Consider the following 14,211-nt stretch of genomic DNA (forward strand, 5'->3'; position numbering starts at 1 on the left):
CTGAGAAGGTTCATAGAGAGAAGGAGGATCTGCAGAGGAGGAGGATGGGAGAGGAGGAGGAGGAGAGCTGAGAAGGTTCATAGAAAGAAGGAGGATCTGCAGAGGAGGAGGATGGGAGAGGAGGAGGAGAGCTGAGAAGGTTCATAGAGAGAAGGAGGATCTGCAGAGGAGGACGATGGGAGAGGAGGAGACGGAGGCAGATGATCTGCTGTGGAGAGCAGCTGCTACACAATCAGTTTGTTTAAATGTTAATGTTTTATAAAAGAGCTCCAATGGTTTATTTTATCTCCTTTAACATAAGAACCTCAGGATCATTCTTTACTTGTGGAAATATTATTACTCCTTCCCATAATTCTTTGCTGCTGCCTCTTTCAAAGCAACAGCTTGACTGATCCCACTCATGTCAGGTCAGGAAACAGACTTATTTTTAATTCTGAACATTTATTTCATATAGTGAATATTTTACTTAATGACTTATTTAAAGTAAATAATGACAAGTGTCTTACAAGACTGGCTTTAAATAAGTTTTTAGGTTTTGATTTGATTTTATAAAATGATGTGTTCAAATTCTGCAGTTTTCTACCTGCTGAAGGACGCCAACAGGCTGTTTGTACCTGTCCACAGAGCTTTACTTTCCTGTTTGGTTCCTGCAGATGTTCCTCACAGTTACCATCATTACTACTCCAACCCCAGCTACCACACGCTGAACCAGAACCAGCCCCCGCTGCCGCACCTCCCCAACAACCACGACCGCACCATCAAGGTGAAAGTCATAAAAAAAATCAAACTTAAACTGAAGTGAAGCCGCAGCCCGTTGATGGATTCTGCTTCTGTCCCACAGAACACCAACAACCAGCTGTTCTGCAGCGTGAAAAACGCAGCGAGGGAGAGACACGGTCTGTTCGGCGTCGAGCCCAACGCCACTCTGCCTGCAGACTGGAAACACCACGAGTCCCGCAAGGACTCAGGTCCGACTCCCATCACTGCCCCTGTCTTTGTTCATTTGTTAGCAAAATATCTCATTGCTGAGAATCCAGATCATACAAGATATGACATGATATCGAGCATAATGTTACTTTCAAGGTTTAACTCAGTTATTTCTCAACATGAGACGATCTTTGTGTAAAACTCCTGGAAGGTGTCAGGTGGTTTAATTATAATTGTTACTGATATTTCTGTCTTTGAGCTGCAGAGTGGACGGACATTTATTGAGCTAATAAAAGTAAAACAGTGGTTTCCTGACCTCCTGACCGCAGAAACATTCTATCAGTTAAAACCTGAAATCTTCTGCTGCGAGAATTAACTCCTGATAAAAGCTTTAATAACCTGGTATTTGAGCTGAACTGATAAAAAGATTCAGAGTAAAACTGCTTGTATTAATAACCTGAATGACCAGCAGCCTTTCTGTCTGCCTAAAAGCCGAGGAAATGTTGAGAAATTCTGAGAAAAGTTTATCCTTCATCACATTTCCTGCAGCCCTCCAGGTATCAGGCTGTAAACACTCCAAGCTCCATAAAAAAAACGGAGGTTTTCTTTGGCAGCAGCGTTCACACACCTGCTCTAGATTTTCCACGTTTCCAAAGCAGTTTATCTGCTTCTGATTAGTTTGACATAAATGAAAGTACAGAGAAAATGTGTCTTTTATTGTTAACAGGAGCTTTTGGCATCGACAGGAGCTACAGCTACAGCGCCAGCCTCGGAAAATATTACAACAAAGGTACTTTATCACCTCGTTCTCCTACCAACAACCGAGGAGTAGTAAATATGAGCTGCATGTAAAAACAATCCAGAAAAGTAAGATTTGGACTGCATGTCTTTGTTTTGTTCAAAACAAAGTTTAGAGTATCCTAGACAGACTTTCCTTCGGGTTTCTTTGCTGTTGGTGCACTGAGGATGTTCTGTCCTTTAATTCACTGCTTAGGGTTCAAAGTTCAGTCATTCTGGACCACAGGAGACAAACTTTCCGTTGTGATGTCTTCACTTTGACTCAGCTCAGTGAGCTGTCTTTAACTGATCAGATGTCGGATCAATGTTTGGATTATTCAGAGCAGACTGAGGAGCTGCAGAAATATAAAACATAAGGAAAATGATGCAGTATTTCAACATTTAGGAGTTCCTTAAAATATGGTTTTATGTCCCATTAGGAACGGAAAGTCTGATCAATAAATGCCTCACTTTTCATCTGCAGATGAATTTTTTTTTAAATTAGGTTTTTCATTAAATCTCACCGAGCAGCTGTTAACGTGTTAATCTGATGTATGAAACAACTGACAGATAACCAGCATGCAAAAACACACATGATGTTTGCTGATTCAAATTGGAATTAATTTAACAATTAATTACTAAATCAAATGGCTGAAGATTTTCCTTTAGGTTGAATAAAATGAGCCAAACAGACTTTATTATATTTATATTCTCTTTGTTTCTGTTCACTCGTGTGCTTTGGAAACATTGTAAATACATTTGTCGTAAAAGTAAATTAAACACATGAACACAGAACATGCCGTTAAAGGCGCAGATGCACTTAAATTTAATTTTCAGTGCAGCACTCTAAATGAAAGGAGAATAATTTAAATATTTGTTGACGTAAAAGTGACATGATCTGAATATAAAGACAAGTCATAAAAATATGACTGTAAATCAAGTCAACAGTTTAAAACTGACCCCGTGAGGGCAAGAAGAAACTTCAGTTTGGTGATGTTTAGATTTGACCTTTGACCTCCCTGTTGCTTGTTTTGTCTCCATCCTGTGGCCGAGCAGAGCTGAAGGACCTGGTGGCCGTGAGCAGCAGCTCTCTGAACAGCGAGAACCCCTACGCCACCATCAAGGACCTGCCCGGACCCCCGTTCTGCCCCCCGGAGAGCAGCTACATGGAGATGAAGTCGGCCGTGCCCAGAGAGCGGGCGTACACCGAGATCAGCCCGCCGCCCTTCAGCATGGCCACGCTGCGCAGAGGTGAGGCGCCCTGCTGAAGAAGATCCAGTTAAAGGCCTAGCATTCCTTGGATGAATGCATATCGCCCGCCGCCTTTTATGCCAGAATTTTAAACTGAAAACCTCTTTTTTACTCTGAGAACGGAAAGTTTTAGCTGTTGTTATCTCATGTGTTATTGCCAGATGTGTTAGTCGTTTTTGTGTTGGTCCATTGGAGCCAGAAGTAAAGAAGTTGTAAATCTGCATCCAGTGATCACTTTCTGAGGAATAAATTAAAATCTGTCCACTGGTTCATGAGATATTTTACTAACAGACAGACATGGGTGAGAGAGAAGAGAGAGAAGAATAAATTTATTCTGCTCTTCATCACAGATTCCACATTTTTCAGATCAAACCTTCCACCTTGTATTTGGTTCTTATTTCATTTTTTTATATTTGTTAAGTGAATTTAAAGTTAATTTGATGCTTAAACTGAATAATTGCTGTTTCTCCTCAGAGCGTCAGAGCTCCCTCGGACACGGCCCCGGCCCCCTCGATGACCCCCAGAGCCACTATGACCTCCCGGTGAACAGCCACATCCCGGGACACTACGACCTGCCCCCGGTCCGCCGGCCCCCCTCCCCCCGGCCCTCCCCCAGGAGAACTCTGCAGTGACACTGAGGCTGATGAAGAGGAGCGAAGATCTTCAGCTGTAAGCTCAGTGTGGGAGCACCGCCCCCCTGTGGGCCCCAGGTGGTACTGACCCCGCCCCTTAAACTCCCACCCAGACTGACTGAAGAGCAGCAGGTGAGGAGGAGACACCAGGGGGGCTTCAGCTGCTTTAACTGCCGTTTAAAAGCCAAACCTCAGAGATGTTTCAGTTTGTTTACTTTTATAAAACTTTCTTTTTTTAACCCCGTTCTTCTTCTTGATTCGTTCCTGGGAGAACCTCGGCAGGAATGATTCCTCTGTTAGTTTGGACTCGTTTTATTTTCTGAAAACCTAAAAAAAAAAATAAGCTGCAGTAATTTGTGACAGCGTTGCTCCTAAATGTGGCTTTTTGCTGCTGCTGGATAGAAACTTTGTAAATATAGAGATGAATATAATGTTAACCTCACATGAATGTAGAAGAACAAACCCAGTTTTAGGCGGTTCACAGGATTCAGAATCACTGAAAGCACAAACAGGAAGTGATGTGAATAACGCTCCAACTCACTGGAATTACAGAAGAATCAGATCAGACACCAACTGTGCAGTTTGTGTTTTAAATGTTCAATAAATTCAAAGTTTTTCTCACTTTTAGGGTACTCAATCAGTCACATTAACAGAGGAGGATGAAGGTGAATTTTCTGAGCTTCATGTTTTTAGATTTTATTGTCATTTAATGTAAGAATGTTTGAAATGTTCTCAGACGTCATCGACGCAGAAACTCTCCAGAGGAACTACCTGTTCATCCTCAGGTGCATTACAGGACGCTTTGTTGTGATGACTCTTTTTGACCTATTTGTACAGAAAACAGTCTGAGTTTCTCTGAATTCACTAAAAATTCACATTTGTCTGTCAGAGACAATTAAAGGGACAGTTTGGTCATTTTAAAATACTGTTTAATGTCAGGAGCATTTTGTTTTATCTTCAGGATAAATATAATTATATATATTTACCTTTTTGAAGCCAGATTGAGTTTTTTGTGCGTTTTGTGCTTCGCTTTTATGTTTTTCACACAAATGATGTTTCTTGGAGAAAAATAAAGTCCCCTTTTGGCTTGAAATAGGATATAAACAATATCTTACCTGTTACAGCTCTTTGAACAACCTCAGTTTAGAGAAAAAGTTTAATTCTAACCAGATTAACGAGCTAACACAGGGGTCTCCAATCCTGGTCCTCAGGGCCACCATCCTGCATGTTCTCCTTGTTTCTCTGCTCCAACACACCTGATCTGAATCAATGGGTGATTAACAGAACATGAAGAGGTGATTTAACCTCTGAATCAGGTGTGTTGGAGCAGAGAAACAAGGAAAACCTGCAGGATGGAGGCCCTGAGGACCAGGGTTGGAGACCACTGAGCTAACAGCTAATCTGAACGCAGCTAAAACCAAAGTGGATTATTACTGACAGAAAACTCAAATCTAAAATTTCATGCAAATTGTTTTCCAAACCTTTTCACTGCACCAGTTTTACTTTAGTTGATATAATCCTGTGGTTATAAGTGCAAACAGCAGCAGCTAACTGTAGCATTTCCTGCAGGAATAACTTTGACAGCAGTATAAAAGTTACAGAAATAAATGTTTAAAGTGTACAATGATTTATTCAAAGATTGAAATAATCCACTTTAATCTGCGATTAGCCAACAGAACTGCTCATAAACTTTCTAAGGAAGCCAACTTTAAAATGTTTGAACGATCCCTTAATTTATTCAGTTAAATATTTATCATTAAGTCACAATTAAGACCTTCTGCCTGTTTTAGGAGATTATTAAAAATAAGTCCATTTCTTGTTTTACTTTAAATTCCAGTTTGTGAGAAACAATATTCCAGACTCTAAAAGATGCTGATCATCACCTGCTCACCGCTAACTACAGGAGCCCAGAGGAGACAAATCCAACAGACTAAGGATGGTTATTTGGGGAGTTTTCAGCAGGTTGGATGAATCTTTATTTGGTTATTTGTTTAAAAACTGAAGTTCTGCCATCATTTTACTTTAAAACATCAAGTCTCTGATTCTGTCCAGTGAAGTTGAACAGCAACCAGACTGAATGTACATTATGCTGTAAATGTTTTTTTATTCTTTTCTTTACATACATCAGTGTATTTTTAAATGTAACTGTGGGTACATATATGTGTGTATAATGCAAATTAAAATATCTGCACTTTTCCTTTGTTTTGAATGCAGGACAGAAAAAGACGACAGTCACTGGAAAAAATAGGTTTTATTCAGCATTATTATAGAAAAAAAGAAAAATACAACACACAATGCTTGGCCTCTATTAGCATTCTGGAAGGAAAATAAAACTTTGGCATTAACAGCTTCGGGTACAATTTTAAAGCCACAAACAGGGAGGTTGTTTGGAACTGTCAGCCGGTGCTTTAAAAACTCCCTGATCTGTCTTTAACTCTGAGGTTTCAGCTGACAGATGTGCATATGCAACAAAATTACATACAGTAATAATATCTGTAGTATGCATGATAAATACTCGCTCATTCTGCAGAGGTCATTAGTGTCGTTACGTGTGTTTCGAGGCACTTTAGGAATAAAGATGACATAAAAAATGAGCAGAAAAATTGTTGCATCAGACAAAAACAAATAAGAAAAACAACAGCCATCAAGTATGTTCCATATTCATAAACTTTCCACTGGAGTATAAATGAGTAAAGCTGCCAAACTACAGTACAAATCTACCTGCTGTGAATAACTGCGGCGATAAAAGCAAAGCAGAAAGAGGGACGATCTGACACGGGTGCTAAACATCCTGCAAGAAGGTTCGTAAAGCCACCGAGCTGAACAAAGAAGCTCGTGACCAGTTTTACAGGAGCTGGGGGGGCTGGGGGGGCTGACGGTCACAAGACTGCAGCATGAATGGTGTGAGCTGTAAACATGTGGCTGTCTCCCCTCTGAAGGCACGCTTATTTTAATCTGAAACAAAGATCCTGTCTGATGCAGCTGATGATGTTTCTGTTTAATTTGGATTCAAAGCACAAAAATACTCCAAATATATTCTGTATATCTGGCATCAAACATATAAACATTTTATTATAAGGAGACAGAAAATGAAACTGTTCGATTCAACTAATACAAAAGTCTCCATCAGATGCTCTAAACCAAACTTTGCTATGAAGATGATCAAAAATGATTGTTTTTGCGGAGAAATCTTCTAAAGCACTTAGAAAATGTTTAAAAACCTGAGCTAAGAGGATTTTTCTGTTGCATATAAATGCAGCCCGAAACGTAAACCGTTTGTTTGACAGCGTGATGAATTAACCTCGGGGATCAGGGTTCCTGTCAGGGATCAGCGGCTGTGCGTGTCGACATTAAACGGGTCGAAGCGCTGGTCAGAGTCCAGAAGAAGCTTTTAGCTGAGCAGACATGCAGGAAACAGGAATATCTGAAAACTTGGAGCCCGTCACCCAAACCTGGAAGCTAATCTAACCTTTAATCTGGATACAAAACAACAAAGAATCATAATATATATATATATATATATATAAAAAAATAAAGAGAAACATCCCGGCAGTAGAAAACGACTCCTCTGTGGTGCGTTCAGGTGAGGTGATGGTTGGTTTCTTACATGACGGAGCAATTCTCCGGCTTCACTCGGCCCTGAACAGGAAGTGGATAAAATCAGATCTTAGTTTGTTTGAATTCATATCCTGGTAATATAAACATCGCCATGGCAACGCACCTGTCGGGGCTCGTTGGTTCCCATGAAGTACGAATGTCCCACGAGGCCTTCGGCCAATCCGCCGCTGCGATCCGACGGCTGACCGCAGGAGTCGCAGATGACTGTGCGGCTGCGCAAGTTGTACTCGATGTGGTCGTCTCCGCCGCTCGTGCTGTGAGCTCCCTGCAGGGGGCGACAGCGCTTAGAGTCGGCCTCTTTTGGAACAAGTTTCTGAAGACTCAGCGAAACGTTTGTGACGTGTTTTTAATCCGAATCCAACAAGAACCAGAACCAAAGCTTCTCATACAAACTGTCTTCAGAGCCGATTTCACCGCGACACTAAACTCCACTTCCTCTCGATTCTTTTCTTTATTTATTTACCCTCCACAGTCCCTGCAGAGCCTGCAGTATTCACAACAAACCCATGAAAAATAGGAAAATACAACTTTTTTTATGAATGAAACTAATTTTATTTCCCTAACAGACTTCACAGACTCTCTCTGTTCGGTTGGCTGGTTTCTTTCTCCCGTTTGTTCGCACGGAAACGACTGAAGTTTGGATTCAACTCGGGACTTTACGTCTTCCCTCTGAACTTAAATATGTTTGAGTTTGGACTGGATTCAGGTGGAAGAACTTCTGACTTGGGTCAGATCACAGATCCCTGGGTTCATTTCTCTGTTTTATTTAGGTTTGAAGAGGTTAATGCTTAAAACTGTTGCCTACTTGGGAAAGTCTTGTTTTTCAGCTTTTTTTGAAGATGACAAATACATCAAAATTTATCATCTGGTAAAAAAAATAATAATCAAAGAAACCTCTAAGTTAAAAAGAACTAAAAACCTTTTGGTTTTGCTTATTTTTTAAATGTTGTTAGATTTTCTTCTGATAAAAAATTACAGGTAATCACTATAAAAAAAAGTGACTCATGACCTGAAGTGAAGCCAGGAGGAGACGAAGATAAAAGGTTAGATTTATCTTTTCTATAACTTTTCTTTAAGAAATCTAATCTGCTCACTGGATGAGAAATAAAACCTGAATAAAAAGTGACAGAATTGTGTTTTCTGAGGTTTCTGACTCAGATCCCACAAACAAAGAAAAATCTCTTTGATTGATTACCGCTTCATCGTCTTCATCATCCTGGAACAGGGTGCGTGTCACTTTCCTCGTGGCCATTTCCTGGAATCGAATCATCGAACGTTTAGTCACTGAAACTTAAAGGGATGAAGAGAAACCTGTGAGACGTGGCGTCGAACCTCTCCGTTGGCGTTGATGAGGGTGGTCTGCAGGAGGTCCCCGGAGCCCCAGGAGTTCTGGTTCTTCCACACCAGGTCCGTGGGGGGGTTGTGGCTCCCTCCTCCTGAAGCAGCCCAGATCTGTAAAGAGTTTGTGACAGATTTTAACTGTAGGACTGACACGTGCTCTACTTGCTTCCAGCAAACGTACGGTCACGGTGGCGCCAGCCTTCAGGGTGAACTTGTGGGGGAACTTGTAGACGATGGGGGTGCCGCTCCCCACCTGTCTCTTCACCTGCCAGTTGCTCAGAGACTGATCCTGCAGAAACAAATCATTTATTTTAGAGCACAAATTAAAGGACAAACTATTTCACAAAAAAATAAGTGTATAAAAACATTATATCGACAGAAGAAACTCATTCATCCAGATTTAGTCTGAAGTCCATCTGTGGCTTCAGATAACTGACTCCAGGTTCATTCATCACTTTGCTGATTAATACTTTTGAAGCTTTGTCCTCTTCGTACTCATATTTTTAGGAATAAAAAGAAGCCATTTGTCTTTTCTACCATCATCATAAACATGGATCAACCTGCACATTCACGACTGTAACCTAAATCTTTGCAGATCTCAAAACAAAGGGAAGTTTTTAAATGCAGTTCTATTCAAACTAGGCATTAAACTCCTAAAATGTCCTAAATTAAATAACTTCCTGTGCAGCTGTCACCTAAATAGAAAAGGTAATAAAGATGTTTGTGTTTAGTCATTAAGTTTTCTCTCGCCCTGTTGTTTTTTCCCTGCAGTTATTTTTATATTCATCCAGTTCGCAGCCTCCTAATAACGTGAAAACACCCGTTACCTCGTCAGCCTTGTTGCTCAGGCGGATGAACTTCCCCTCCAGGTCCACCTCGTCCACAGTGATGCGCCCGCTGGCCGAGGCGTGCTGACTGATGCACGCCTTGGTCACGGTGCCACCCACCATGCTGGAGGTCTCGCTGTCGTTGTCGTTCAGGCGGCGCTTCTTGGAGTGGCTGGCGCCGGACGAGTTGCGGCTGCTGGAGGCCACGATGGAGGAGTGATGGTGGCGGCCCGAGCCGGAGGAACGGCTCACCGCGACCTTCATGGTGGAGGGGCTGGGGGACAGACGCAGCCTGGGGGGAGGGAGGGGGGGACACATTCAGTTTAATATAATAAAAGTAATAAATTCAGTAAATTCAGTGTTAGCATTTTAAGCCCTCATCGTCTGATCTGCTTCAACCTTTGCAGCCAAATCAAAACCACAGAAGAAGAAATCAGTTTCAGGAGGACGGCAACCAGATTCTTTGTGAGGAAGGCTGAATGTCTGTGAATAAACTTTCTAACAGGACTGCTGCATGATGGGAGCTGTAGTTTGGTTGCAGTGTAAAAACACCTGAAATCCTCAGAGCTACACACACACACACACACACACACACACACACACACACTCACTGAATACTAACAGCTGAATGAAGGTACAAATTTAAATGTATTTTAAAACCTACAATGGAAGATCCGGACATCTTTATGACTTTTTAAGGCCTGAAATTGAGATTATTATTATTATTAAGTTAAGTTTTCAGTCCGTTTGGTAACAGTGGCTTTAAAACATAAATTATTTCCCAGATTAACCCGATCTTTGCTTCACTGAATCTGTCTGTGAGTTCAGCCTTCAACAGCTCATCCTTCAGGACGGCTCCTCTCTTCCTGCAACAACTTTTAGTCTTCTGGACGTCTCATCTGGGCAACATTTCCTCACCTCTCCTCTTCTCCCTCCAGCAGCTTCCTGTAAGCGTTAATCTCCATATCCAGAGCCAGTTTGATGTCCAGCAGCTCCTGGTACTCATCCAGCTGCTGCTGCATGCGGGCTCGGATCTCGGCCATCTCTCGCTCTTTATCCTCCAGACGCCGCCTCATCAGGTCCCGCTCTCGTGCCAGAGACTCCTCCAGCTCGCGCCCCTTCGCCTCGCTTGCTGCCAGCTGACACACGTAAACACGCCAGGTTCAGTTACAGGAAAAAAACATTTTTTAAAAAGCTGACTGATGTTTTAGGAGTACCTGTTTCTGCAGCTGGGTCAGCTGGGATGTCAAGCCCTCCAGACGGATCCGGGTCTGCTGCAGCTCCTCATGAGCAGCTCCGACCATGTGGCTGTTCCTCTCAGCTGACTGACGGGCGTTTTCCAGCTGAAACACGGAAACAATCTGCTGTCAGCCGCTAACAACTGATGAATCAGAGGATAAACCATCTGAAGCCGTAAAGACTCCAAATAAACTAATATTTGTTGTTAAGTTTCTCTCTTCAGTAAATCCTCAGAGATTATTAAACTAAATTTTCTTTGGGACTCAGATTAAAGAAGGACAAATCAATTTAAAGTAATTGTTGTTCAATCAAACATCTGAACACAAAGCTGTTCAGTAACAGTTTGGCCTCTAGGTGGCGACAGAGCTGCAGCAGAGGGACTTGCCTTGGAGTTGTAGGTCTTCTCCAGCTCCTCCTTGTAGAGGCCGACCTGGTCCTCGTGCTGCGCCCTCAGCTCAGCCAGAGCGGCGGCCAGTTTGCTCTCAAACTCCTGCTGCCGCCCACTGTCGATCTCCACTATCCGAGACTCGTGGCGCCGCTTGGACTCGCGCAGCTCCTGCAGGAGACGGAGGCTCAGTGAACATCGAAATTTATTTTCTTCAGTTGATGCATCATAAAGAAGAATTAACTCTCCTCCTGTAGAGACCCGCGTCTCTCAGTATTCAGTTTAGAGCTTCATTAACTCTTCTCCTCTCAGCTCAAACAGCTTAAGGAGAGGTTCAAACTTTATTTATTTATACAGATAGCTACTAGATGTGATACATGAACATCCACCGCCACAGAATCTGGTCCCTGTACTCTCTTTTGTTCCTTTAGTTCCTAAAATCTGAACCTGAATGAAAACAGATTTATGCTGAAGCTTCTCTCATCAGGATTTTGTTTCATGTGTGAGGCATGATCAACATGCATCAATAATTGTTTTAGAATCACGTCCCAACCCTCTGAATCTGAATTAAATTAAATTGTGAATCAGATCACAGTTGAATTAAAATTCATCCATGAGATATTTCACCAACAGACACACACATCTTTCAGCAGCACACGCTATCATGGGCTGAAATGATATTTTGAGAATTTTCTATATATTCTGCAGAATGCTGGTAAAGTGTGTTACTCCTTCAAGACTTTGAGGAGAAAAGTGCATCAGCACATCTGGAGGGGAAAATGCAAAACAAACAAGTAGGTGTTTGGAAGCAAATCAATATCTTGCGGAAAAGATGAAAAGCTGGACAGTAGAGTAAAAATAGAAGTGTTAAGGGGAAGAGCACAAACCTCGGCAGAGATGTTCTTCTGAAACTCCAGCTCCTCCTTCAGGGTCTGCAGGCGGTTCTCGGCGTCCACTCTCCTCAGCATCTCGTCCTGCAGCTGCTTCTTGGAATCGGCCAAACTGATGTTCAGCTGGGAGAGAGAAGAGGAGGAAATAAGCTCCTGGTGAGAAACAGAGTGACCTGTGCAGCTCTGGTGAAATTCTGGGCCTGTTCGAAGAAAAGCTGCAGTTCCTGAACGTGGCCAGCAGGTGGAGAAGAGCCACAGCTGCAGCTTTGAGACTCTGAGGTGAGATTCATTGATAAAACCGACAGCAGAGACTGCAGCCGTGCTCGCCTCTCCACCTCATCCTCATTCATAACCAGCAGGGTTAACAGGAAGCACCAAACGCACGCAGAGAGAACCGTGTCACGTGTCGGCCTCTGCTGGCTGCTTCTCTAACAGGTGATTTCAGACAAGCTGAGCGAAGCTGTGGGCGTTAGAGGGTGACGTCAACATTTCTCTCAAAGCTTCCTGAACCTCTAGGGTCTGAAATGAATCTGAGCAACAAAAAGGAGAAAACACATCATCCTGCCTGGGTCTGGATTTGCTCCGAGGCAGAGAACCACACGGACTGCTTTACCTTGTCCAGCTGGGCCTTCAGCTCCTTCACCTCAGCCTCCAAGCTGCGCTTCTCCCCCAGGGCCGTGGTGTAGGCAGCATCTTTGGAGTTCAGCATGGCCTCAAGGTCTCTGAGCCGGACCAGAGCCGCCTCCAGGTCCGACTCTTTCTTGGCATTCCTGTGGAGACGAGGACAACAAGAAGAGGGAGTTAGTCCGCTAAATGTGTCCGTCTGAAGTCCTGCTGAGAGATTTCTCTGGGAACACGTTTATTATTATTATATTTGAAAAATGTCCATTTTGTGAGTTAAAAACAAATGATCTCATGATGTTTCATTTAAATAAGAACTATATAATGCCTAATTCTTACAAAATTTTGTTTCTATGTTGTTGAAAACTAACAGCAAATAGTTGAAATACATAAAAGTTCTCAGTTTATGGTCATAAAATAAAACGGAAGACATTCTTACATGCTGAACACTGCAGGATAAATTATCAACAGCAAAATAAAAATGATAGAAATCAAACTTATTTATCCCGGTCAAAATACAACAAACAGGAAGACTTTATGACTGAACTAATAATAAACCAACAGTTTGCTTATTAATTTCCAGCTATAAACCATCTGCAGACAAAAAAAAGACTTTAAATAAATCACTGAAATAAAAAAGATGCAGAGATTAATAAAAGATTTAATCTATTAGAGTTTGTGTTTTCATAAAACAACTAAAGTTAGTCAATTATTATTGCTAAAATAATGTCTTTGAGACGAATCGTGTTCGAAGCTGAAAATAAATCCCACCACATCAAATCAATAAAGTCAGCTGTTTAAAGATGTTACTTTGGATTTATTCAGTTAAATTATTTTTTCTCTCATCTGCAATAAAATTACTAGTTTAAAGTGTAAAAATAAAACTGAATGCCAACCCCTCCATAAGAATCCGATGTGTGGAGAACCAACGTGTGTTTTTAGTCAAATTAAAGAGATTCGGTACAGATGGAGTTAAAATGGTTCAACTTTCTGAAGAAAAAAACAGAACAAAAACTGAAGAAAACAAAATTCTTAACAAAAAATAGTCCTGACTTCATAATAATCTGTGTTCAAACAGAATTTAATGCAGATAAATGTTAATTATTATCACCCACTGCCATAAAAGGCAAGCAATCATAGAACTGCCTGTGTGTGTTTGTCTGTTAGCAAAATATCTAATGAATCAGGTTTTAACGATCTACAGCTACAGTTCTACAAATATTAGGCTGAAGTTTGCTGTGGTAGTAGCTGAGAGTCCTCCACAGCAGACATGTGACGTGTTCCTCTGTTAGTTTTATTAGTTTTATTTGTTAAAGTTTGAGGATCTTATTTCAATTAAAGCCTTTTCTAAGTTCAGATCGTACTGGAAGGTTTATGGCTAAGAAATTAAACCACAACTTAAATAAAAGAATGTTTAGAAATACAGAAAAACATCCAAACAATCATTTTATAAAACTTCTTTTCCTTGATCCACTTCTGTATTTATCTCATTTCAGGAACCATTTTTCCGTTCTTCCCTTCCAGTTCTCCTGAAGTCTAAATAAAAAGCTGCTGATTGATTTCTGCTCGGAGTGCAGCGTGACGCAGCAGACACAGAACCGAACGCTCGGGCTGAACAAGGCCCATTCAGGCCCATCTCAGGGGAACTGCTGCTGAATGAAAGGAACTCACGTTTGTTGTGCATGTGCTCACGTGCACCGCTC

At 41.7% G+C, this 14,211-nt stretch overlaps 2 protein-coding genes across 6 annotated transcripts in view; one reads left to right on the plus strand and one right to left on the minus strand.

Annotated features, from left to right (window-relative positions):
* The window catches only part of pear1 (platelet endothelial aggregation receptor 1), a 47,068-nt gene extending 43,058 nt beyond the window's left edge, over positions 1–4,010 (plus strand). For all 3 annotated transcript variants that reach the window (XM_017437938.3, XM_037980464.1, XM_037980463.1), the window contains exons 16-20: positions 654–763; positions 842–968; positions 1,655–1,717; positions 2,761–2,955; positions 3,430–4,010. In XM_017437938.3, coding sequence (XP_017293427.1) covers positions 654–763; positions 842–968; positions 1,655–1,717; positions 2,761–2,955; positions 3,430–3,587 — 653 coding nt within the window. In that variant the 3' untranslated portion in view covers positions 3,588–4,010. The remainder of the gene's footprint in view (positions 1–653; positions 764–841; positions 969–1,654; positions 1,718–2,760; positions 2,956–3,429) is intronic.
* Positions 4,011–5,819: 1,809 nt separating this feature from the next.
* The window catches only part of LOC108248891 (lamin-A), a 38,229-nt gene continuing 29,837 nt past the window's right edge, over positions 5,820–14,211 (minus strand). For all 3 annotated transcript variants that reach the window (XM_017437936.3, XM_017437935.3, XM_037980282.1), the window contains 11 exons: positions 12,501–12,657; positions 11,885–12,010; positions 10,998–11,168; positions 10,591–10,716; positions 10,292–10,512; positions 9,374–9,665; positions 8,728–8,835; positions 8,538–8,657; positions 8,401–8,460; positions 7,309–7,470; positions 5,820–7,226 (listed from right to left, as the gene is read on the minus strand). In XM_017437936.3, the coding sequence (XP_017293425.1) occupies positions 7,191–7,226; positions 7,309–7,470; positions 8,401–8,460; positions 8,538–8,657; positions 8,728–8,835; positions 9,374–9,665; positions 10,292–10,512; positions 10,591–10,716; positions 10,998–11,168; positions 11,885–12,010; positions 12,501–12,657 (1,579 nt within the window). In that variant the 3' untranslated portion in view covers positions 5,820–7,190. The remainder of the gene's footprint in view (positions 7,227–7,308; positions 7,471–8,400; positions 8,461–8,537; positions 8,658–8,727; positions 8,836–9,373; positions 9,666–10,291; positions 10,513–10,590; positions 10,717–10,997; positions 11,169–11,884; positions 12,011–12,500; positions 12,658–14,211) is intronic.

The sequence above is a fragment of the Kryptolebias marmoratus genome, linkage group LG16 (genome assembly GCF_001649575.2).
Source record: "Kryptolebias marmoratus isolate JLee-2015 linkage group LG16, ASM164957v2, whole genome shotgun sequence".
NCBI classification, from domain to species: Eukaryota; Metazoa; Chordata; class Actinopteri; order Cyprinodontiformes; family Rivulidae; genus Kryptolebias; species Kryptolebias marmoratus.